Source organism: Choloepus didactylus, chromosome 16 (genome assembly GCF_015220235.1).
Source record: "Choloepus didactylus isolate mChoDid1 chromosome 16, mChoDid1.pri, whole genome shotgun sequence".
In the NCBI taxonomy this organism is placed as follows: Eukaryota; Metazoa; Chordata; class Mammalia; order Pilosa; family Megalonychidae; genus Choloepus; species Choloepus didactylus.
In genome coordinates this window covers 30,337,800-30,362,718 of record NC_051322.1, presented here as the reverse complement: position 1 = coordinate 30,362,718, position 24,919 = coordinate 30,337,800, and the positions used below count along the sequence as shown (strand labels likewise).

Genomic DNA, 24,919 nt, shown 5'->3' with positions numbered 1-24,919 from the left:
TAACAGACATATATAGAACATTACTTCCCAAATCACCAGGATACACATTCTTCTCTAGTGATCATGGAAGTTTCTCCAGAATAGACCATAGGCTGGGGCATAAAACAAACCTCAATAAATTTAAAAAAATTGAAATTATTCAAAGCACATTCTCTGACCACAATGGAATACAAATAGAAGTCAATAACCATCAGAGACTTAGAAAATTCACAAACACCTGGAGGTTAAAATGAGGCGGAGATGAAAACATTCCCAGATAATCAAAAGCTGAGGGACTTCATCACCAGTAGATCAGTCCTATAAGAAATGCTAAAGGGAGTTGTGCAGGTTGAGAGGAAGGGACACTAAACAATTGACTGAAACCACACGAAGAAATAAAGATTTCCAGTAAAGACCGGAAGGTAAATATAACTATCAATACTACCGTATTTTTTATTTGTAACTCCACTATTTACTTCCTACAGGATCTAAAATACATGAAGTGTAATGATAAATCAGTGGTTTTGGACTCAGTGTAAAATATGTAATTTTTGACAAGAACTACATAAAGGTGGGGGAACAGAGGAGTAAAGGAACATAGTTGATGTGTCCTATTGAAGTTAAGTTGGTATCAAAGAAAACAAGATTGTTATAGACTTAGGATGTTAAATTTAAGCCCCATGGTAAACACAAAGAAAGTATCAGAGAATATGATTACAGAGATGAAAAGTAGAGCATGGGTTATGAGAAGTGGGGGAAGGGGCAATGGGGAGTTAATAAGAAATGAGTGTAGGGCTTCTGTTTGGGGTGAAGGGAAATTTCTAGTAATGGATGGTGGGAAGGTGATGGCATTGCAACATTGTGAATGTGATTAATCCCACTAAATGGAATGCTTGGGAGGGGTTGGAATGGGAAGATTTATGCTGTATATATGTTTCCACAATAGAAAAAAAAGACAGTCTAAATAGATAATGATAATTAAATGCCATAGATGATCCTGGATGAGATCTAAGAATAGAGGAGAAAAGGCTCAAAAGGACACAATTGAGACATAAGAAAAAAATGAAATATAGAATGTAAGCTTTACATCAATGTTAAATTTCTTGAACTTCTTAACTACACTTAATGTGATTACATAAATGAATATTCTTGTTCATAGGAAATGTATATGTGAATTATATTATTTGTTCAAGGATGTGTACAACCTGCTCTCATATATTCAGAAGACAGAGCAATAGCTGATGGATGATAGACAGGGAAGGAGGGAAAGAAAGAAATGGTAAAGTGACAAAACATTAAAGTTAGTAGATTGGGGTATCACTGGAGGGGGATTGGGGTATGCTGGAGTTCTGTGTATGGGGTTTGTATTATTTTTGTGACTTACTGTAAGTTTGAATTTATTTCAAAATAAAAATTAAAAAAGAAAGACAATGGGTGAGCATAAAGAATTTGAAAGTATGAACAGAAACAACAGAACTTATGGGAATGAAAGGCATAATAGATGAAATTAAAAATACACTAGAGGGGGTGACATCATCAATATGGCAACGTAAACAGCTACTGAAAACTTCTCTCCAGAGTTTGAATGAAAAAAAGGACAATTCTGAATTGTGTGAAACTCTGGAAGAGGATATACACCGGAGGACTCTTCAAATTCCGAATTGAAGAAAGAGAAAAATATCAGGTAGGAATCTTCCAACCCAGACCAGTCAGTCCTTTCTCCATCCCTTCACATGTTCTCATGTGGGAAAGGCACAGAATCAGCAGACAGGCCCCCTCCCACCACAGACTCAGAATACAAAATCTCTCACAGCAGTGAGACATACCCTGACCGTTTGAAGACCGGGGGATGGGGGAGGACATTTCAAGGCCCAGGACAGTGAGGGACAAAGAGACAGAAAATATGGAAAGACACTGTGTTTCTAACCCTGGGTCTGAAAGCCCTTCCCCCACCCTTGAGGGAAGCAGTAGCTGATGGCTGTTTCCCTTGCCTGGGGTGTGGCTGGCGTACTGGGTCAGATGAAGTAGTAGTTTGCCACAGGTGTAGCCCCACATTGAGCCAGATTTTGGCCAGAAAAGTGAGGGCAAAGGAATCCCTGTGCTTGTGGGAAAAACAGCTTCTGAGGATGATTAAGTTATCAAACAGCGCCATCTGCTGGATAGTCCAGAAGTTGCAAGGGAATTGGAAAACTTTCTTAAGATAACAGAAGCTGGTCTACACGCCATATACAGAAACCTTGCCCTGTTTTTGCTGAGAAATATGGAAGACCCAACTGTTAAAGCAAGGCTCTAAAACAAACCCAGGTCTTGCTGGCCGGCGGAAAACAGAGCACCACAGGAAGCCAGCAGATTTGTATTACCACACACAGTGAACTTTCTAGGGTGCCTAGTGCCCACCTCCCATCCCTGTGGCAAGCCACAGTGGGTTCCTGATTTGGGAGGGAAGACTGGGGGGGCCGACCCAATCTAACAACTGGCCAGTGAAAGAAACAAAGAAAAGATAGAGATCAAAGATAACTGTGATGGTTAGGTTCATGTGTTAACTTGGCCAGGTAATGGTACCCAGGTGTCTGATCAAGCAAGCACTGGCCTAACCATTACTGCAAGGACATTTGTGGCTGGTAAACCAGAAGGCTGGTTTATTAAATCATCAGCCAGTTGGCTGCAACTGTGACTGATAATGTCAATGAAGGGCATGTCTTCCACAACGAGAGAATGCAATCAGCTGGATTTAATCCAATCAGTTGAAGACTTTTAAGCAAGACAGACAGAGGACCTTCACTTCTTCTTCGGCTGACCAGCGAAGCGTTTCCTGAGGAGTTCGTCGAAGTTGCCAGTTCTTTGCCTGAGGAGTTCATCAAACACACTCATCAGAGTTGCCAGTTTGCTGCATGAGGAATTCATCAAACATCTTCCTTGGAGTTGCCAGTCTGCTGCCTGCCCTATGGAATCTGGAATCGTGCATACCGACAGCTGTGTGAGACACTTTTATAAACCTTATATTTATAGATATCTCTTGTTGATTCTGTTTCCTTAGAGAACCCTAACTAATACAATAACCAACAAGAAACCCCTAGAAAAAAGAGAAAACAACCTCCAGAATAAACTAATCAAGAAAATCAGATGCTTAGACAGCAAAAAACCAAAGCCATATCAGAAAACACAAAGATACGGCCCAGTTAAACAACATCCTAACACATCAACTGAGATTCAGGAGTTGAAACAACTAAAGATGTTCAAACAAATCTTCTAAATCAAATCAATGAGATGAAAGAAAATGTGAAAAAAAGAGATGAAAGATATAAAGAAGATACTGGGTGACCATAAGGAAGAATTCATAAACTTGAAAAAACAAACAGAAGAACTTATGGGAATGAAAGGCACAATAGAACAGATGAAAAACACAATGGAGACATACAACAGCAGACTTGGAGAGGCAGAAGAAAGGATCAGTGAACTAGAAGACAAGGCATCTGAAATCCTGCACACAAAAGAACAGACAGAGAAAAGAATGGAAAAATATGAGCAGCGTCTCAGAGAACTGAATGACATGAAGCACACAAATATATGTGTTATAGGTTTCCGAAAGGAGAAGAGAAGAGAAAAGGGGCAGAGATAATAATGGAGGAAATAATCACTGAAAATTTCTGATCTCTTATGAAAGACATAAAATTACAGATCCAAGAAGCACAGCATACCCCAACAGAATAGGACCAAATAGACCTACTCCAGACACTTACTAATCAGATTGTCCAATGTCAAAGACAAAGAGACAATTCTGAAAGCAGCAAGAGAAAAGTGATCCATCACATACAAGAGAAGCTCATAAGACTATGGAGGCAAAAATGCAGTGGTATACATTTAAGATATTGAAAGAGAAAAACCGCCAACCAGGAATTCTATATCTGGCCAAACTGTCCTTAAAAATGAGAGATCAGGAACGAGACAAGGATGCCCGCTGTCACCACTGTTATTCAGCATTGTGCTAGAAGTGCTAGCCAGGGCAATCCAGCAAGAAAAAGAAATAAAAGGCATCCAATTGGGAAGGAAGAAGTAAAACTGTCATTATTTGCAGATGATATGATCTTGTATCTGGAAAAAAAACCCTGAGAAACCAAGGGTACAGCTACTAGAGCTAATAAACAAATTTAGCAAAGTAGCAGGATACAAGATTAAAGCACATAAGTCAGTAATGTTTCTATATGCTAGAAATGAACAAACTGAAGAGACACTCAAGAAAAAGATACCATTTTCAATAGCAACTAAAAAAATCAAGTACCTAGGAATAAACTTAACCAAAGATGTAAAAGACCTATACAAAGAAAACTACATAACTCTACTAAAAGAAATAGAAAGGGACCTTAAAAGATGGAAAAATATTCCATGTTCATGGATAGGAAGACTAAATGTCATTAAGATGTCAATTCTACCCAAAGTCACCTACAGATTCAATGCAATCCTAATCAAAATTCCAACAACCTACTTTGCAGACTTGGAAAAGCTAGTTATCAAATTTATTTGGAAAGGGAAGATGCCTCAAATTGCTAAAATCACTCTAAAAAAGAAAAACAAAGTGGGAGGACTTACACTCCGTGACTTTGAAGCTTATTATAAAGCCTCAGTTGTCAAAACAGCATAGTACTGGCACAATGATAGACATATTCATCACTGGAATCGATCTGAAAATTCGGGGATAGACCCCCAGATCTACGACCAACTGATATTTGATAAGGCCCCCAAAGCCACTGAACTGGGACATAACAGTCTTTTCAACAAATGGGGCTGGGAGAGTTGGATATGCATATCCAAAAGAATGAAAGAGGAACCCTACCTCACACCCTACATAAAAATTAACTCAAAGTGGATCAAAGATCGCAATATAAAAGACAGACAATAACTTGTATTAGGTGGCCACTTCCTAGACTTTACACCCAAAGCACAAGCAACAAAAGAAAAAATAGATAAATGAGAACTCCTCAAGCTTAGAAGTTTCTGTATCTCAAAGGAGTCTGTCAAAAAGGTGAAGAGGCAGCCAACTAAATGGGAAAAAATTTTTGGAAACCATGTGTCTGACAAAAGACTGATATCTGGGGCATATATAAAGAAATCCTACAACTCAATGACAATAGTACAGACAGCCCAATTATAAAATGGGCAAAAGATACGAAGAGACGGTTCTCTGAAGAGGAAATATAAATGGCCAAGAAACACATGAAAAAATGTTCAGCTTCACTAGCTATTAGAGAGATGCAAATTAAGACCACAATGAGATACCATCTCACACCAATTAGAATGGCTGCCATTAAACAAACAGGAACTACAAATGCTGAAGAGGATGTGGAGAAATTTGAACTTTTATTCATTGTTGATAGGACTGTAGAATGGTTCAGCACTCTGGAAGTCAGTCTGGCACTTCCTTAGAAAACTAGATACAGAGTTACCCTTTGATCCAGCAACTGCACTTCTCAATATATACCCAGATCTGAAAGCAGTGACACGAACAGGTATCTGGTCGCCAATGTTCATAGCAGCATTATTCACAATTGCCAAGAGATGGAAACAACCCAAATGTCCTTCAACAGATAAGTGGATAAATAAAATGTGGTATAAATACACAAATGGAATACTACGCGGCTGTAAGAAGGAACGATGTCATAAACATATGACAACATGGATGAACCTTGAAGACATAATGGTTTATAATGTAGAATGTACAGGAACTAGCAATAGAGAGCAATTAAGGAAGGGGGAATGAGAACCCAATAAGAACACATAAGCTATTGTGGGTAAATTTAGCATTCTGGGAATGCCCAGGAATGCCTATGGTCTGTTAATTCCTGATGGGTATGGTAGGAACAATTTCACAGAAATGTTGCTATATTAGGTTATTTTCCTGGGGTAGAATAGGAACATGTTGGAAATAAAATAGTGATCTTAGGTTAGTTGCCTTTTTCTTACTCCCTTGTTATGGTTTGTTTGTAATGTTTTTTTTTATTGTATGTTTTTTTAATTTTTTTTATATAGTTGATTAAAAAAAAAAGTTAAAAAAAAAAATGAAAAAAATGTGCAGAGCCCCCTTGAGGAGCTGGTGGAGAATGCAGGGGTGTTGGGCTTCCCCACCTCGATGGTTGCTCATGTGCTGTAGACATAGGGGACTGGTTGTTTGATGGGCTGAGCCCTCTACCACAGGACTTGCCCTTGGGAAGACTGTTGCTGCAAAGGAGAGGCTAAGCCTCCCTATAATCATGTCTAAGAGCCTCCTCCCGAACACCTCTTTGTTGCTCAAATGTGGCCCTCTCTCTCTAGCTAAGCCAACTTGGCAGGTGAAATCACTGCCCTCCCTCCTACATGGGATCTGACACCTAGGAGAGTGAATCTCCCTGGCAACATGGAATATGACTCCCAGGGAGGAATCTAGACCTGGCATCGTGGGATGGAGAACATCTTCTTTTTTTTTTTTTTCAAGCTCTAGGCATTGTGCTTTATTTTTTTTTAATCATTTTATTGAGATATATTCACATACCACGCAGTCATACAAAACAAATCGTACTTTCGATTGTTTACAGTACCATTACATAGTTGTACATTCATCACCTAAATCAATCCCTGACACCTTCATTAGCACACACACAAAAATAACAAGAATAATAATTAGAGTGAAAAAGAGCAATTGAAGTAAAAAAGAACACTGGGTACCTTTGTCTGTTTGTTTCCTTCCCCTATTTTTCTACTCATCCATCCATAAACTAGACAAAGTGGAGTGTGGTCCTTATGGCTTTCCCAATCCCATTGTCACCCCTCATAAGCTACATTTTTATACATCTGTCTTCGAGATTCATGGGTTCTGGGTTGTAGTTTGATAGTTTCAGGTATCCACCACCAGCTACCCCAATTCTTTAGAACCTAAAAAGGGTTGTCTAAAGTGTGCGTAAGAGTGCCCACCAGAGTGACCTCTCGGCTCGTTTTGGAATCTCTCTGCCACTGAAGCTTATTTCATTTCCTTTCACATCCCCCTTTTGGTCAAGAAGATGTTCCCCGTCCCACGATGCTGGGTCTACATTCCTCCCCGGGAGTCATATTCCACGTTGCCAGGGAGATTCACTCCCCTGGGTGTCTGATCCCACGTAGGGGGGAGGGCAGTGATTTCACCTTTCAAGTTGGCTTAGCCAGAGAGAGAGGGCCACATCTGAGCAACAAAGAGGCATTCAGGAGGAGACTCTGAGGCACAAATATAGGGAGGCCTAGCCTCTCCTTTGCAGCAACCGTCTTCCCAAGGGTAAAACTTATGGTAGAGGGCTCAACCCATCAAACCACCAGTCCCCTACATCTGTGGTCATGTTAGCAACCATGGAGGTGGGGTAGGCGAATACCCCTGCATTCTCCACAGGCTCCTCAAGGGGGCACTACATCATTTTTTTTTCCTTGTTTTTCTTTCTTTCTTTTTTTTTTTTTTAACTTTCCCTTCTTTTTTAAATCAACTGTATGAAAAAAAAAGTTAAAAAGAAAACAAACATACAATAAAAGAACATTTCAGAGACCATAACAAGGGAGTAAGAAAAAGACAACTAACCTAAGATAACTGCTTAACTTCCAACATGTTCCTACTTTACCCCAAGAAAGTTACATAATATAGCAACCTTTCTGTGAACTTGTTCCTACTATATCCATCAGAAATTAACAGACCATAGTCATTTCTGGGCATCCCCAGAACGTTAAAAAGCTTATCTGTTCTTCTTGGATTATTGTTCCCCCTTCCTTAATTGCTCTCTACTGCTAGTTCCCCTACATTCTACATTATAAACCATTTGTTTTACATTTTTGAAAGTTCACATTAGTGGTAGCATATAATATTTCTCTTTTTGTGCCTGGCTTATTTCACTCAGCATTATGTCTTCAAGGTTCATCCATGTTGTCATATGTTTCACGAGATCGTTCCTTCTTACTGACGCGTAGTATTCCATCGTGTGTATATACCACATTTTATTTATCCACTCATCTGTTGAAGGACATTTGGGTTGTTTCCATCTCTTGGCAATTGTGAATAATGCTGCTATGAACATTGGCGTGCAGATATCTGTTCGTGTCACTGCTTTCCGATCTTCCGGGTATATATCGAGAAGTGCAATCGCCGGATCGAATGGTAGCTCTATATCTAGTTTTCTAAGGAACTGCCAGACTGACTTCCAGAGTGGCTGAACCATTATACAGTCCCACCAACAGTGAATAAGAGTTCCAATTTCTCCACATCCCCTCCAGCATTTGTAGTTTCCTGTTTGTTTAATGGCAGCCATTCTAACTGGTGTGAGATGGTATCTCATTGTGGTTTTAATTTGCATCTCTCTAATAGCTAGTGAAGCTGAACATTTTTTCATGTGTTTCTTGGCCATTTGTATTTCCTCTTCAGAGAACTGTCTTTTTATATCTTTTGCCCATTTTATAATTGGGCTGTCTGTACTATTGTCATTGAGTTGTAGGATTTCTTTGTATATGCAAGATATCAGTCTTTTGTCAGATACATGGTTTCCAAAAATTTTTTCCCATTGAGTTGGCTGCCTCTTTACCTTTTTGAGAAATTCCTTTGAGGTGCAGAAACTTCTAAGCTTGAGGAGTTCCCATTTATCTATTTTCTCTTTTGTTGCTTGTGCTTTGGGTGTAAAGTCTAGGAAGTGGCCGCCTAATACAAGGTCTTGAAGATGTTTTCCTACATTATCTTCTAGGAGTTTTATGGTACTTTCTTTTATATTGAGATCTTTGGTCCATTTTGAGTTAATTTTTGTGTAGGGGGTGAGGTAGGGGTCCTCTTTCATTCTTTTGGATATGGATATCCAACTCTCCCAGCCCCATTTGTTGAAAAGACCATTATGGCTCAGTTCAGTGACTTTGGGGGCCTTATCAAAGATCAGTCAGCCATAGATCTGAGGGTCTATCTCTGAATTCTCAATTCGATTCCATTGATCTATATGTCTATCTTTGTGCCAGTACCATGCTGTTTTGGCAACTGTGGCTTTATAATAAGCTTCAAAGTCAGGGAGTGTAAGTCCTCCCACTTCGTTTTTCTTTTTTAGAGTGTCTTTAGCAATTCGAGGCATCTTCCCTTTCCAAATAAATTTGATAACTAGCTTTTCCAAGTCTGCAAAGTAGGTTGTTGGAATTTTGATTGGGATTGCATTGAATCTGTAGATGAGTTTGGGTAGAATTGACATCTTAATGACATTTAGCCTTCCTATCCATGAACATGGAATATTTTTCCATCTTTTAAGGTCCCCTTCTATTTCTTTTAGTAGAGTTATGTAGTTTTCTTTGTATAGGTCTTTTACATCTTTGGTTAAGTTGATTCCTAGGTACTTGATTTTTTTAGTTGCTATTGAAAATGGTATCTTTTTCTTGAGTGTCTCTTCAGTTTGTTCATTTCTAGCATATAGAAACATTACTGACTTATGTGCATTAATCTTGTATCCCGCTACTTTGCTAAATTTGTTTATTAGCTCTAGTAGCTGTATCGTCGATTTCTCAGGGTTTTCTAGATATAAGATCATATCATCTGCAAACAATGACAGTTTTACTTCTTCTTTTCCAATTTGGATGCCTTTTATTTCTTTGTCTTGCCGGATTGCCCTGGCTAGCACTTCCAGCACAATGTTGAATAACAGTGGTGACAGCGGGCATCCTTGTCTTGTTCCTGATCTTAGAGGGAAGGCTTTCAGTCTCTCACCATTGAGTACTATGCTGGCTGTGGGTTTTTCATATATGCTCTTTATCATGTTGAGGAAGTTTCCTTCAATTCCTACCTTTTGAAGTGTTTTTATCAAAAAGGGATGTTGGATTTTGTCAAATGCTTTTTCAGCATCTATTGAGATGATCAATTGATTTTTCCCTTTCGAGTTTTTAATGTGTTGTAATACATTGATTGTTTTTCTTATGTTGAACCATCCTTGCATGCCTGGAATGAACCCCACTTGGTCATGGTGTATGATTTTTTTAATGTGTCTTTGGATTCGAATTGCAAGTATTTTGTTGAGGATTTTTGCATCTATATTCATTAGGGAGATTAGCCGGTAGTTTTCCTTTTTTGTAGCATCTTTGCCTGGTTTTGGTATTAGATTGATGTTAGCTTCATAAAATGAGTTAGGTAGTGTTCCATTTTCTTCAATGTTTTGAAAGAGTTTGAGTAAGATTGGTGTCAGTTCTTTCTGGAAAGTTTGGTAGAATTCCCCTGTGAAGCCATCTGGCCCTGGGCATTTATTTGTGGGAAGATTTTTGATGACTGATTGGATCTCTTTGCTTGTGATGGGTTGGTTGAGGTCTTCTATTTCTTCTCTGGTCAGTCTAGGTTGTTCATATGTTTCCAGGAAATTGTCCATTTCTTCTACATTGTCCAGTTTATTGCCATACAGTTGTTCATAATATCCTCTTATAATTTTTTTAATTTCTTCAGGATCTGCAGTTATGTCACCTTTTTCATTCATTATTTTGTTTATATGGGTCTTCTCTCTTTTTGATTTTGTCAGTCTAGCTAGGGGCTTGTCAATCTTGTTGATCTTCTCAAAGAACCAACTTTTGGTGATATTTATCCTCTCTATTGTTTTTTTGTTCTCTATGTCATTTATTTCTGCTTTAATCCTTGTTATTTCTTTTCTTGTACTTGGTTTAGGATTGGTTTGCTGTTCATTTTCTAGCTTCTTCAGTTGATCCATTAGTTCTTTGATTTTGGCTCTTTCTTCCTTTTTAATATATGCGTTTAGTGCTATAAATTTCCCCCTTAGCACTGCTTTTGCTGCATCCCATAGGTTTTGGTATGTTGTGTTCTCATTTTCGTTCGTCTCTATATATTTAGCAATTTCTCTTGCTATTTCTTCTTTAACCCACTGATTGTTTAGGAGTGTGTTGTTTAACCTCCAGGTATTTGTGAATTTTCTAAGTCTCTGATGGTTATTGACTTCTAATTGTATTCCATTGTGGTCAGAGAATGTGCTTTGAATAATTTCAATCTTTTTAAATTTATTGAGGCTTGTTTTATGTCCCAGCATATGATCTATTCTGGAGAAAGTTCCGTGAGTACTAGAAAAGTATGTGTATCCTGGTGATTTGGGATGTAATGTCCTGTATATGTCTGTTAAATCTAATTCATTTATCAGATTGTTTAGGTTTTCAATTTCCTTATTGGTCTTCTGTCTGGTTGATCTATCTATAGGAGAGAGTGATGTGTTGAAGTCTCCCACAATTATTGTGGAAACATCAATTGCTTCCTTTAGTTTTTCCAGTGTTTCTCTCATGTATTTTGTGGCACCTTGATTGGGTGCATAGACATTTACGATTGTTATTTCTTCTTGCTGAATTGCCCCTTTTATTAGTACGTAGTGGCCTTCTTTGTCTCTCAAAACATCCCTGCATTTGAAGTCTATTTTATCTGAGATTAATATTGCTACACCTGCTTTCTTTTGGCTGTAGCTTGCATGAAATATTTTTTTCCGTCCTTTCACTTTCAGTTTCTTTGTGTCCCTATGTCTAAGATGAGTCTCTTGTATGCAACATATTGATGGTTCATTTTTTTTGATCCATTCTGCGAATCTATATCTTTTAATTGGGGAGTTTAATCCATTTACATTCAACGTTATAACCGTGAAGGCATTTCTTGAATCAGCCATCTTATCCTTTGGTTTATGTTTGCCATATTTTTCCCCTCTCTCTATTAATATCCTTTATTGTACCCATACCGAATCTCTTTAGTACTGAACCTTTCTCCAAGTCTCTCTGTCCTGTCTTTGTTTCTCTGTCTGTAGGGCTCCCTTTAGTATTTCCAGTAGGGCAGGTCTCTTGTTAGCAAATTCTCTCAGCATTTGTTTGTCTGTGAAAAATTTAAGCTCTCCCTCAAATTTGAAGGAGAGCTTTGCTGGATAAAGTATTGTTGGCTGGAAATTTTTCTCACTCAGAATTTTAAATATATCGTGCCACTGCCTTCTCGCCTCCATGGTGGTTGCTGAGTAGTCACTACTTAGTCTTATGCTGTTTCCTTTGTATGTGGTGAATTGCTTTTCTCTTGCTGCTTTCAGAACTTGCTCCTTCTCTTCTGTGTTTGACAGTGTGATCAGTATATGTCTCGGAGTGGGTTTATTTGGATTTATTCTATTTGGAGTTCGCTGAGCATTTATGATTTGTCTATTTATGCTGTTTAGAAGATTTGGGAAGTTTTCCCCAACAATTTCTTTGAATACTCTTCCTAGACCTTTACCCTTTTCTTCCCCTTCTGGGACACCAATGAGTCTTATATTTGGACGTTTCATATTATCTATCATATCCCTGAGGTCCATTTCGATTTTTTCAATTTTTTTCCCCATTCTTTCTTTTATGCTTTCATTTTCCATTCTGTCATCTTCCAGGTCACTGATTCGTTGTTCAACTTCCTCTAGTCTTGTACTATGAGTGTCCAGAATCTTTTTAATTTGGTCAACAGTTTCTTTAATTTCCATAAGATCATCCATTTTTTTATTTAGTCTTGCAATGTCTTCTTTATGCTCTTCTAGAGTCTTCTTGATTTCCTTCATATCCCGTACTATGGTCTCATTGTTCATCTTTAGTTCTTTGAGTAGCTGCTCTAGGTGCTGTGTCTCTTCTGGTCTTTTGATTTGGGTGCTTGGGCTTGGGTTATCCATATCGTCTGGTTTTTTCATATGCTTTATAATTTTCTGTTGTTTTTGGCCTCGTGGCATTTGCTGAACTTGATAGGGTTCTTTTAGGGTTTGTAGACCTATTGAAGTCCTTATCTCTAATTTATCAGATCTACCGCTTCGTGGAGTACACTTTCTCCAACTAACCAGCAGGTGGCGTCCACAAGCCACCTGTTCTCCACAAGCCAGTTCTCCCCTGCTTAGCCTTTTTGGTGAGTGGGGGAGTGAGTCTTGTGGGGCCCAATTGGTGTACCAAGCTTGCGTGTGTAGTTGGTGTTGCCTGCCCTGTATGTGGGGCGTGTTTCTGGGCAGTCGGGGAGGGGGGGTGGCCCTAACAATCAAATCTCCCTCGTGATCCTAGAGTTTTAAAGCTGGTGCAATAGTCTAATCCTTCAGTTCAGTCCTGCCACAGTTTGTCTCTACCACTGACCCACAAGTCCTTGGTATTGGCGTATGGCTCCTGAGACTTGCAAGTGGGCCCCTCTTCCAGGCTGTGCACCCCGGGTCCTCTGTTGAGGGATGACTGTGCTATGTCACAGGTGAGTGCCATCCCCTCAGGGCAGTTCTGGGCTGCTGGGCTGTGTAGGGAGGCTCCCAGTCTGCTCAAATGATGGCTGAATGGGGCTTTGTTAATTCACACTGCTCCACCTTCCCAACTCTGGGACAATCAGCTGAGGATGCAGGGAAGGCTAATGTCCACGCCCAGTTTTGTGGTGTGTGCCTGTTATTTGAAGCCCTTCCGTCACACTGGGTTGTCTGGGGCAGCTCTGGGCTATGGGGCTTGCGATGGGCAGGAGTGTTTCCTGTCCACCAGGATGGTGGCTGTGAGCGGACACCCCCGTTTTCTTGGGAAGTTGTGGTGTTTAGTGAATTTTCTCAGCCACTGAATTATTGCCTTTTGTCTCAGAGCTCTCTTAGTTCTGCTCTTGACTTGACGTGCCCAAATTGAAAGTCTTTGAAGCTTTCTGTATTGGGCTTCTTAGAGTAGTTGTTTTAGAAAAAGAAAAAAGGATTAAAAAAAAAAAAAAAAAAAAGGGTCCTCCTCAGAGATCTAATGGGTTATTGAAATGCTAAGAGACAAAGCAACCAGGGCCATTAAGGAAAGGTCCACAGGGCAGGGAGATCAGCTTTTCTTCGGGATTTGCATATGTGCCTTAGGGCCTGAGCTCCGCCCTTCCCCTTTCTGTGTTCACCAGAACTCTAAAAATCCTCTGCTTTTATTTTGGAGTTTTTCGTGTTGTTTTTTTTTTTTCTATGCCTGTCTCCTCTCTGCTGGGCTGGCTGCTCACAGATTCTCTGGTGTCTGGTCTCTGTCTATCTATGGTTGGAGTCTGGATCAGTAGAATGAGTTTCCGATAAGAGCAGCCACTGCAGTTCTCCCTTCTCCTTCCCGGAGCTGACAGCCCCTCCTCCCACGGGACTGAGCCTGGCAGGGAGGGGCGCGGGTCCCCTGGCCGCAAAAACTTACAGATTTCGCTGATCTCAGCAGTTTGACATTTTCATGAGTGTTGTATGAAGTATGCCCAAAGACAGATTGCTCTGTGGTGTCCAGTCCACGCAGTTCCTGGCTTTCTACCTACTTTCCTGGAGGAGTAACTAAAACATACAGCTCACCAGTCTTCCATCTTGCCCGGAGAACATCTTCTTGACCAAAAGGGGGATGTGAAAGGAAATGAAATAAGCTTCAATGGCAGAGAGATCTCAAAAGGAGCCAAGAGGTCACTCTGGTGGGCACTCTTATGCACAATATAGACAACCCTCTTTAGGTTCTAATGAATGGGAACAGATAGCAGTAAATACCTGAAACTATCAAACTACAACCGAGAACCCATGAATCTTGAAGACGATTGCATAAAAATGTAGCTTATGAGGGGTGACAGTGTGATTGGGAAAGCCATATGGACCACACTCCCCTTTGTCTAGTTTCTGGATGGATGAGTAGAAAAATGGGGGGGGGCCACCCAGTATTCTTTTTTACTTTAATTGTTCTTTTTCACTTTAATTTTTATTCTTATTATTTGTGTGTGTGTGGTAATGAAAATGTCAAAAATTAATTCTGGTGATGAATGCACAACTATATAATGGTACTGTAAACAATTGGTATACTTTGTTTTGTATGACTGCATGGTATGTGAATATACCTCAATAAAAATGATTTTTTTTTTTTTTTAAATAGCCAGTTCAAGTGGTGACATTAAAAAAAAAAAGAAGATATCTTCACTAAAGATCAGCTGATGGCATCCGGAACACCTCTTCCAGCTGGGAAGGCATGTGGCTGGTGTCTGCTGTTCCTTTGCTCCCAGGTTGCATTTCCAAATGGCATTATCCAAAATCTCTCTGGGTTTCTCTAAGCTCCTCTCTCTCAGCTCCCATGCATTCTTGCTTCTTTCTACCAGGATGTTTCTCTATAAGTGTCTGGGGGTCCTCTCTTAGCTTCTCCAGGGTAAACTCTGGCTTCATCTCTTAGCTTAGCATCTCCAAACGTCCCTCTGTCCACATCTCCAAGCATCTCTCAGCATCAGCAAGCATCTGGGTCTGCATTGGCCCTTAGCTTCTCTCTTAAATACTCCAGTGAACTAATCAAGACCCACCCTGAATGGGTGGGGTCCATACCTCCATGGAAGTAATTTAATCAGAGCTTCTACCATAATCAACATACTAATCAATCTGCCCCCACAAGATTGCATTAAAGAACATGGCTTTTTGGGGACATAATATATCCAAACCAGCACAAGGAGGGAAAGCTATATAACTCATTCTAACTACCCTAATACCAAAATCAGAGAAAGATACTAAAAAAAAATAAAATTTAAGCTAGAGCAATTAGGCAAGAAAAAGAAATAGAAGGCATCCAAATTGGAGAGGAAGAAGTAAACCTTTCACTGTTTGCAGATGACAGGATCCTATATGTAGAAATTCTGGAAAAATCTGTGGCAAAGATACTAGAACTAATAAATGAATACAGCAAAGTGGCAGGGTACAAGATCAACACGCTAAAATCAGTAGTGTTCCTATACACCAGTAATGAGCAACAGGAGGAGGAAATAAAAAAAAATTCCATTTACCATAGCAACAAAAAGAATCAAATATTTAGGAATAAACTTAACAAAGGCCACAAAAGACCTGTACACTGAAAACAACAAGAAACTGCTAAAAGAAATCAAACAGGACCTAAAAAAGTGGACGAACATACCATGTTTATGGATTAGAAGACTAATATAGTTAAGATGTCAATTCTACCTACACTGATTTATAGATTCAATGCAATATTTATTACAAAGCTACAGTGATCAAAACAGCATGGTACTGACATAAAGCTAGATATAGTGACCAATGGAATTGAATTGGGTGTTCAGAAATAGACCCTCTCATCTACAGACAATTGTTCTTTGATGAGGTGTTCAAGTCAACACAATGGTGACACAGCAGCCTCTTCAATAAATGGTGTATGGAGAACTGGATAGCCATATCCAAAAGAATGAAAGAGGATTCCTATCTCAAACCTCATACAAAAATTAACTCGAAATGGATCAAAGACCTAAACATTAGCACTAAGACCATAAAAGTATTAGAGAAAAATGTAGGGAAATATCTTAAAGATGCTGTGATAGGAGGTGGTTTTCTAGATCTTACACCCAAAGCATGAACAGTGAAAGAAGAAACAGATAAATTGGATCTCCTCAAAATCTGAACACTTTTGTGCATCAAAGGACTTTGCCGGGAAAGTAAAAAGGGAAATATAAATGGCTCAAAACATGAAAAGATGCTCAACTTCACTGGCTGTTAGGGAAATGCAAATCAAAACCACAATGAGATATCATCTCACACTAGAATAGCCATTATCAAAAAACAAAACAAAACAGAAAATTACAAGTGCTGGAGAGGATGTGGAGAAAGAGGCACACTTTCACTGTTGGTGGGAATATAGAATGGTCCAGCTACTCTGGAAGGCAGTGTGGCAGTTCATCAGGAACTAAGTATAGAATTGCCATATGATCCAGCAATTCCACTACTAGGTATATACTCAGAGGAACTGAAGGCTAAGACATGAATGAACATTTGTAAACCAATATTCATAGCAGCATTATTCATGACTGCCAAAAGAGATGGAAACAGCCCAAATGTTCATCAATGGAAAAGTGGATAAACAAACTGTGGTATATACATATGTGGAATATTACACAGCTGAAAGACAGAATGTCTACTTTGCAAGGTGTTGAAAAAAGGATGGTATTGGGAGAAAATATAACCAATGCAAACTAGAGTCTATAGCTAACAGTAATATTGTGATATGCTTCCATTAATTGTAACAAAGGCAATACACCAAAGCTAAATGTCTATAAGAGTGGGATACAATGGATGGGTATGTGATTCTTGGTGGTGGTGGTGTGGTCTGACCTTATCATTGTATTTTATTTTATTTTTATTTTTATTTTATCTTTTTTACTATTCTTATTTAAAAAAAATTTTTTTTGGAGTAATGAATGTGTTCAAGGGCTGACTGTGGTGATGAATGCACAACTATGATGATACTGTGAACAACGAATGGTACACCATAGATGATTGTATGGTATGTGAATAGATCTCTATAAAATTGCAGGGGGGGGTGGAATAAACAGAGGGATAGAAGTGCTAGAGAGAACGTGAAGAGAGGAATGTACCTATTCAGTGTTGGTGGAGAAGAATGGTGCAGCCTATCTGGAGGGCAGTGTGTTGGCTCCACAAGAAGCTAAATATGTGGCTGCATCCTGCAACCTCATTATTGGGTATATACTTGGAAGATCTGAGAGCAGGGACATGAATGGACATTTGCACACTGGTGTTTATGGCGGCAGTATTCACGATTTGCAATGGATGGAGGTGGCCTAAGGGTACATCCACTGATGAACAGAATGGTGAATGGTGATGTATGCATACAACAGAATATTGAGCAACTGCAAGAAGGAATGAAGTTGTGAGACATGCAACTAGGTGAATGGATCTTGAGGATGGCATTTTGAGTGAAAGAGGCCAGAAATGAAAGACGAACATTCTAACGCCTCACTAATATGGACTAACTAAAATGTGTAAACTTTGAGAAGTGAATCTTAGAGCAAAGGTTATCAGGGGAATGCTTACTGTAAAAGTCCCTAGACTGTAAACTCTTACAGCAGTCATATCTATTCCTGCATTGTAATAGTTAACTCTAAACTCAGATGCTGAGCTGTTTGTGTATAACCTGGTCAGTCCCTGGAATTCCGAGTATCTGTGTGACACCTGAGACTCAGAGCCAGAGTTCAGCAGCTATGAATGTCAGCATTACCCCACACAGCAACTGTTAAAAAAGCTGAAAAAGAATTCAGAATTCAATTAGAGATATGAATGAAGCAGATCTGGTTAGGATTAAGGCAAATCAGACCAAAGCATAAAACACAGTGTTTTAAAACTTCAACTTCTGTGTGAGACCAAAGAAAGAGATGTTATTTGGTGCAAAATCTATATTTTCTATAGCACACAAAAAATTTAACTTGTTGGTTAGTTTATTCAAACACCATAATTACATAGAACTTTGAATAGGGAGTGAGATCTGGTAGGTTTGTACAGGTTAGTGTGAAACCCTAATATATCCCAAAGTAATTTGGGCAGAGAATAAAAATGTATTTGCAAAGACCCCCTGAGGGATGGGGGAAAATGTGGAAATATTAAATGTGGAAATATTAATCAGCTAGGTAATTACTGATACTCTCACAAGCATTGGGGACCACCAGTTTAGTAGGCCAAGCCTTCAATCTTGGGGCTTCCCTTTATGAAGCTTCTTACTGCAAAGGAGAGGTTAAGCCTACTTTTAATAGTGCTAAGAGTCACCCACAGAGAACCTCATTTGTTGCTCAGGTGTGGCCTCTCTCTCTAAGCCAACTTGGCAGGTAAACTTAATACCATTTCCCATATGTGGGACATGACTCCCAGGGGTGTAAATCTCCCTGGCAATGTGGGACATGACCCCCTTGGATGAGTCTGGACCCAGCATCATGGAATTAAGATAGCCTTCCTGACCAAAAGGAGGAAGAGAAACTAAACAAAGTTTCAGTGGCTGAGAGATTTCAAATGGAGTCAAGAGGTCATTTTGGAGGTTATTGTTATGTATTTTACAGGCATCCTTTTTTAGTTATTAGTGTATTAGAAGAGCTAGAAGGAAATACCTAAAACTTCTGAACTGCAACCCAGTAGCCTTGATTCTTGAAGACAAGTGTATAACTATGTAGCTTACACAGTGTGGGTGTGTGATTGTGAAAATCTTATTGCTCACATTTCCTTTATCCAGTGTATGGACAGATGAACAGAAAAATGGGAACAAAAATTAAATGAATAATGGGGGGTGGGAGGATGGGATGTTTGAGGTGTTCTTCTTTACTTGTATTTTTATTCTTATTTTTTTTTGGAGTAATGAAGATAGTCAAAAACTGATTTTGGTGATGAATGTACAACTAAACGATGGTACTGTAAACAGTTGATTGTACACTGTGGATGTCTATAGTGTATGCAAATATATCTCAATAAAACTGAATTTAATAAAAGTGAATTGGAAAAAAAAAGCATGTGAAAAGGTGCTCAACATCACAAGCTATTAAGGAAATTGAAATCAAAACCACAATGAGATATCATTTCACACATACTAGAATGACCACCATGGCAGTACGAAGCTGTTATGTATCCCAGTGTGCTGGTTCAGATCTGTTATATACCCCAGAAAAGACTATATTCTTTTAATCCAATCTTGTGGGGGCAAACTTATTGTGGTTCCTAATCCCCTTGCTGAAGTCCTCTATGAGAGGATAAAAGGCAGAGACATTTTCAAGAGAGCTAAGAGATGTTTAGAAAGAAAATGCCCCAGGAGAAGCAAGAAGGACCCATAAGGGAAGCTAAGACAGGAGCCCAGAGACATTTTGGAGAAAGCCACAGAAACCAGAAACTAAACTCAGGAGAGGACCAGCAGACTCTGGCCATGTGCCTTCCCTTGTGACAGAGGAATGCCAGATGCCATTGACCTTTCTTCAGAGAAGGTACTATCCTGTTGATGTCTTAATTGGGACATTTTCATGGCCTTAGAACTGTAAATTTGTGAACTAATAAACCTCCATTGTAAAAGCCAATCCATTTCTGGTATGTTGCATTCTGGCAGCTTTAACAAACCAAAACACCCAGAAAAGGCCATGTTCTTTTAATCCATTCCTGTGGATGCAGACATATTGTAGGTGGGACCTTTTGATTATGTTATTTCAATTGAGATACGACCCACCCCATTCAAGGTGGGTCTTAATCCCCTTACTGGAGTCATTTATAAGAGGATAAAACACACACGGAAGCTAAGTCCTGAAATTAAGAGAAACTCACAGAAAAATCCCCAGAGAAGCTGAGGGGAAGCCACTGAAACTGGACGCTGGAAGCAATGAAACCTGAGTGTAAAAGATCTTGAAATCTGACAGAGGAGCCCAAGCTTGCTGGTAATTGGTCTTCAGAGATGGTATCATCCTGTTGATGCCTTAATTTGGACATTTTCACAGCCTCAGAATTATAAACTGTAAGCTAATAAATCCCCATTGTTAAAAGCCAATCCATTTCTGGTATATTGCATTTTGTCAGCTTTACCAAACCGAAACAGTCACTAGAAGCTGCAAGTGTTGGAGAGGATGTGGAGAAATACGAACACTCATTCACTGCTGGTGGAATGTAAAATGGTGCCACCACCGACGAAGACAGTTTGACAGTTCCTCAGGAAGCTAAGTATAGAATTGCCATAAGATCTGGCAATCCTGTTGCTAGGAATATACCAGAAGAACCGAAAGCTGGGATTTGAACAGATATTTTCACACGGTTGTTCATAGCAGCATTATTCACAGTTGCCAGAAGATGGATGCAACCCAATTATCCATCAACTGATGAATGAATAAGCAAAATGTGAGATGTACATATGATAGAATATTATTCAGCAGTATGAAGGAATGAAATCCTGATGCATTCAATGACATGGATAAACCCCGAGGACACAATTTTGAATGAAATAAGCCAGACACAAAAGGACAAATATTGTATGATCTCACTAATATGAACTAGGTAGAATAAGAAAACTCAAAGTTAGAATCTAGAATATAAGTTACCAGGAGATAGAATGGGAGTAGAGAAAGGGGAGCTGATGCAGAATTTGTGCAGAATTTCTATTTAGGTTGATTGTTAATATTTGGAAATGGATAGTAGTGATAGCACATTATTGTGATTATAATTAACAGCACTGTTGGATATTGGTGATTGTAGCTGAAAAGGAAAGTTTTGGGTTATGTATATTACAAGAAGGACAGTTAGAAGATGAAACACAGGACTGAATAACAGTGAATCCTGTTGTGGACGATGGACTGCAGTTAATAGTACAAATGTAAGATTGGTCTTTCATGAATTATAACAAATGTATGACAGTATTACAAGATATTAATAATAGGGTCATATATGGGGAAAATATACCCAATGTAAACTATGGACTATAGTTAGTATTTTAATATTCTTTCAGCAATTATAACACAGGTATCACACTAATGCAAAGTGTCAACAATAGATGCATATGTGGGAACATTTATTTTTTACATTACTTTTCTGTAAATCTATAACCTAATAAAAAAATGATCATTTTTTAAAGAAATATTATGCTAAGTGAAAGAAACCAGACACAGTATACTACATATTCTATGATTCCATTTATATAAAATGTAGATATAAATAATTTTATAGTCACCAATTTAGATTAGAGGTTATGTAGGGCCAGGAAAGGATAGAAGGATTGAGAGGTGACTGTTAAGGGGTAAAGTTTGTTTTTTGTTTTTAGTTTTTTGTTTTTGGAGGAATGAAAATATTCTAAAATTGATTGTGGTGATGACTGCACAACTCTGTGATTACACTAAAAGCCACTGATGGTATACTTCAGATTGTACAGTATGTGACTATATCTCAATAAAACTGCTTTAAAAAAAACATTACCATAATACTATCGTTGAGTGTCAGAACTTCTTAGTAAAGGTATCTCCTGGGGAAAGAAAATGAACATATGAAGATAGCTTGCTGAAAAGATCCAGGGTTCAGGGTACACAAATCGGTACCTAGATTGAACAAGATAAGGCAGGGCTTATGTGGGGAGGAGACAGACGAGGATGTTGGGGGCTGTTTCATGGGAAATGGCTTATCCCTATCAGAATTATTTAGATCCTAGATATGAGTAATTAACCAACCACTCTTCTCTAATATTTAGGACATTTTATGAATGCAGACTCAGTGACAATAAAGCAGGTTAGAATGCAAACTGCATTTTGAGCAGGAAACACAGCAAGAACTCAGATTCCCAGCAGACATATAGGCTGGGGACAGGAACCAAGCACCAAAGCCATCAAAGGACAGATGACTTAAGCTGTCAGGACAGAAACCAGGCTCTTAAGAACATTTTAGTTGAAGACGGGGCTCTAGGAGTGAGAAACAGCATCAACAGTAGCCAGGGGGTCAGAAAGCCACTTACCACTTGGGCATCTTGTGCAGGACTCTTTGCTCTGGGAAGGACCCAGTCTCTGGATGAATAGGGTACAACCTAGAATTCTCTAACAACAACGCAATGTCAATCCAGGCTTGGTCTTGGCATTGCTCAATACCAGCAAAAACATCTGTTTTTCATTGTGTCTGACAGAGACAATGAAAAACAGATATGTAATTTTAAATTTTCTTGTAGCTACATTGAACAAAGTGAAAAGAAACAGGGGAAATTAATCTTAATAATATATTTTATCTAACCCAATATATCCAAAATGTCACTTCAACATGCAACTCTAGGCACATTTCAAATGCTCAAAAGCCATGTGTGGACATCATATTGGACATCACAACTTGAAACATAAAATGCTCAAGGCAGGAGAACACAGGATTTAATAACTATCTGTGTTTTCAAAGTCACTGAAGCATTTTATTACTGTAACATCTCAAATTATAGTTTCTAGGATTATAGTTTACAGCTGAATGTCTTAGAGAACAATGTCTTACATCTTGGGTTTGATTCTGGCCTCTATCCATCAGTAACTGTGACCTTGAGCAAGTTGCTCAATCTCTTTGAGTCTCTGGTTTCTCACCTATAAAAATAAGCAAAATAAATGTCCTACTAACAATACTATTTTGAGGATTAAGTAATCGGGTCCTAGAAGGCATTCACTAAACAGCTTCTCCTTTCTCTTCCACATTACTTCAGATATTACAGTTGAGGGTCCAAGTCTCTCGGTGGCTTTAACCCTTCCCCCAACACAACTCTCAGCCTCTAACATGCACACTTACCACTCTCAAGACACCTAAGAAAAAGCAGATGCTAATTCTGACCTTCATTATTTCCCTCATAATTCTACAAACTCAAGTACTGAATAGCCCTACTTCCCTTGCTTGATGGTTTCTTTCCTTTTTTCCTTTCTTTTCTGTTTCTAATGATTTTCAATGCAAGTAATGGCATTCAGTCAATGGTCCATTCTGTGACCTCTGTTTGGATATAGGACATAAAGTAGATCAGTTTCTGAACCCTGTGAAGTCTATGTAAATATCACCTTGATTCCTACACTCAGCAAAAGCCTCCAATCTCCTGCTTTTCAACTACAAATTCTATAGTTCTTGGACCTAGAGAAGCAGCAGGTCATTATTTTGACTGAAATTGCTACATGCAATGTGGAACATAATAAAACTGTCCTCATAATTTTTTCCTTAATTGTCCCTGATCTTTCTTCCAAAAACTACCCGACAATATAGCACATCATTATCTACTGTGTTAACCTTTAATGGTATTATGCATGAGCTAGTTGTTTCTGTTATCAGATTATAAACTCCTCGAAGGCAGGAATCAGGCTTCTAATGAAAGGTAAACTGCCCAGGTCTCATTGTATTCACCGCTGTATCTCCCACAGTACTGTACGCACAGCACGAATTCAAGGAATATCTCTGTTTACACATGGAGGGGATTCTGGCTTGAAGAAACGACTTTGAAGGAACAAAGAAATCCTGGTGCAGGGACCAATAGCCTACCTGTCGGAAGTCCGGTATAGGACCCATCAAACTGTAAGTCAAGCAGCATTCCCTGGCTTCCTACTACCATCCAGCCTTCCAGGAAAGGGCCACTTCTGTCCAGCAACTGTCACGGTGGAGTTTAGCTGGCATAGGAAAAGCTCTCTAACCGCTCACAACACATCTGCCTAACACAGACGATTTTTCGCGGGGCGTAGGACCAGCTCAAGATCATTCAGCTGCAAGGCAATCCCAGACCCCAGATTTTCTGCCGCTCCGCCCCTGTAACCTTTCCGTGACACACATTTCCCATCGCAAGGAACAGACCTCCCTCCGGTGTGGAGATTGAAAGGCCTCAAGTTCCCAAGTGGTGATTACCCAAATTCAGAACCTAAATATCAGGAATGGCGCGGGGAAGAGAGGCGGATTTTTCCGCAGCAGGGGAAAGGGAGGGGAAGGGCCGGAGATAAGTGTGGAACCAGTTTTCCTTCTTTCCAAATTCAACCCACATCAGGCTACCTCAAGGGAGCCCTGGCTGGAGGCCCTGATGGGCTGGCTGGCCGGTGAATGAGGGAAGAAGCGAAAGCACACACACACACCCCGCGCTTACCACGATCACCACTTTGGGAGTAGGGCCCTTAACCTCCCGCTGTATGATGCCAAACCTCTGGCTGTACATTTCCAAGTCCCCTCGGGACGAGGGCGGCATATGCCGCGGTCCCCCAACGTGGCGACCTGCGGGACCCGCTTCCGGGACGCGGCGGTCCGGTTACCATGGTGCGCTACGCGGGTAAAAAGGTAGGTGTAGGGTGGGGTGGTTGGCGGAAGTTGGTTCCATCACCATGGGGACCACGGACTCCAGCGTTCAGGACTTCCTCTTGGTGCCAAGGAGTCTGCGCAGTCCTCACCCCTCTCCTGGCCCCCCGCCGACCTCGCTCCCTTCCTCCCAGGCTCCTCCAGAATGGCAGGAAAAAAGCCTCCTTAGCCCGAAGAAAAGTCGAATATCTAATTACAGTTATTTATATCCTGTAATCAGTCTAAACGCATGAGAAAAATTAGTGAACAATTTGTAGAAAGGTTAAATTTTATGACTCTCTCTAGGTTAATCTTGAAGTAGGTAATCATCACAGGACAACCTTATATTTGCTTAATTATTTACAATGTAAAAGGAATTTTCACACAGAAAACCTTTGAGCCTCAGAAATATCTTACAAGATTGATAGAACAGCAGG

At 39.6% G+C, this 24,919-nt stretch overlaps 1 protein-coding gene across 4 annotated transcripts in view; it reads right to left on the bottom strand.

Moving 5' to 3' along the window:
• The window catches only part of CFAP53 (cilia and flagella associated protein 53), a 77,298-nt gene extending 52,806 nt beyond the window's left edge, over positions 1-24,492 (bottom strand). The window contains exons 1-3 of one of the 4 annotated variants that reach the window (XM_037806249.1): positions 22,692-22,716; positions 22,177-22,255; positions 21,648-21,693 (exon numbers count right to left, since the gene is read on the bottom strand). In XM_037806249.1, coding sequence (XP_037662177.1) covers positions 21,648-21,650 — 3 coding nt within the window. In that variant the 5' untranslated portion in view covers positions 21,651-21,693; positions 22,177-22,255; positions 22,692-22,716. Of the gene's footprint in view, positions 1-21,647; positions 21,843-22,176; positions 22,256-22,691; positions 22,717-24,297 lie in introns of those variants that run through there. The other 3 variants (XM_037806250.1, XM_037806247.1, XM_037806248.1) reach the window with 3 other exon arrangements.
• Positions 24,493-24,919: the final 427 nt, after the last annotated feature.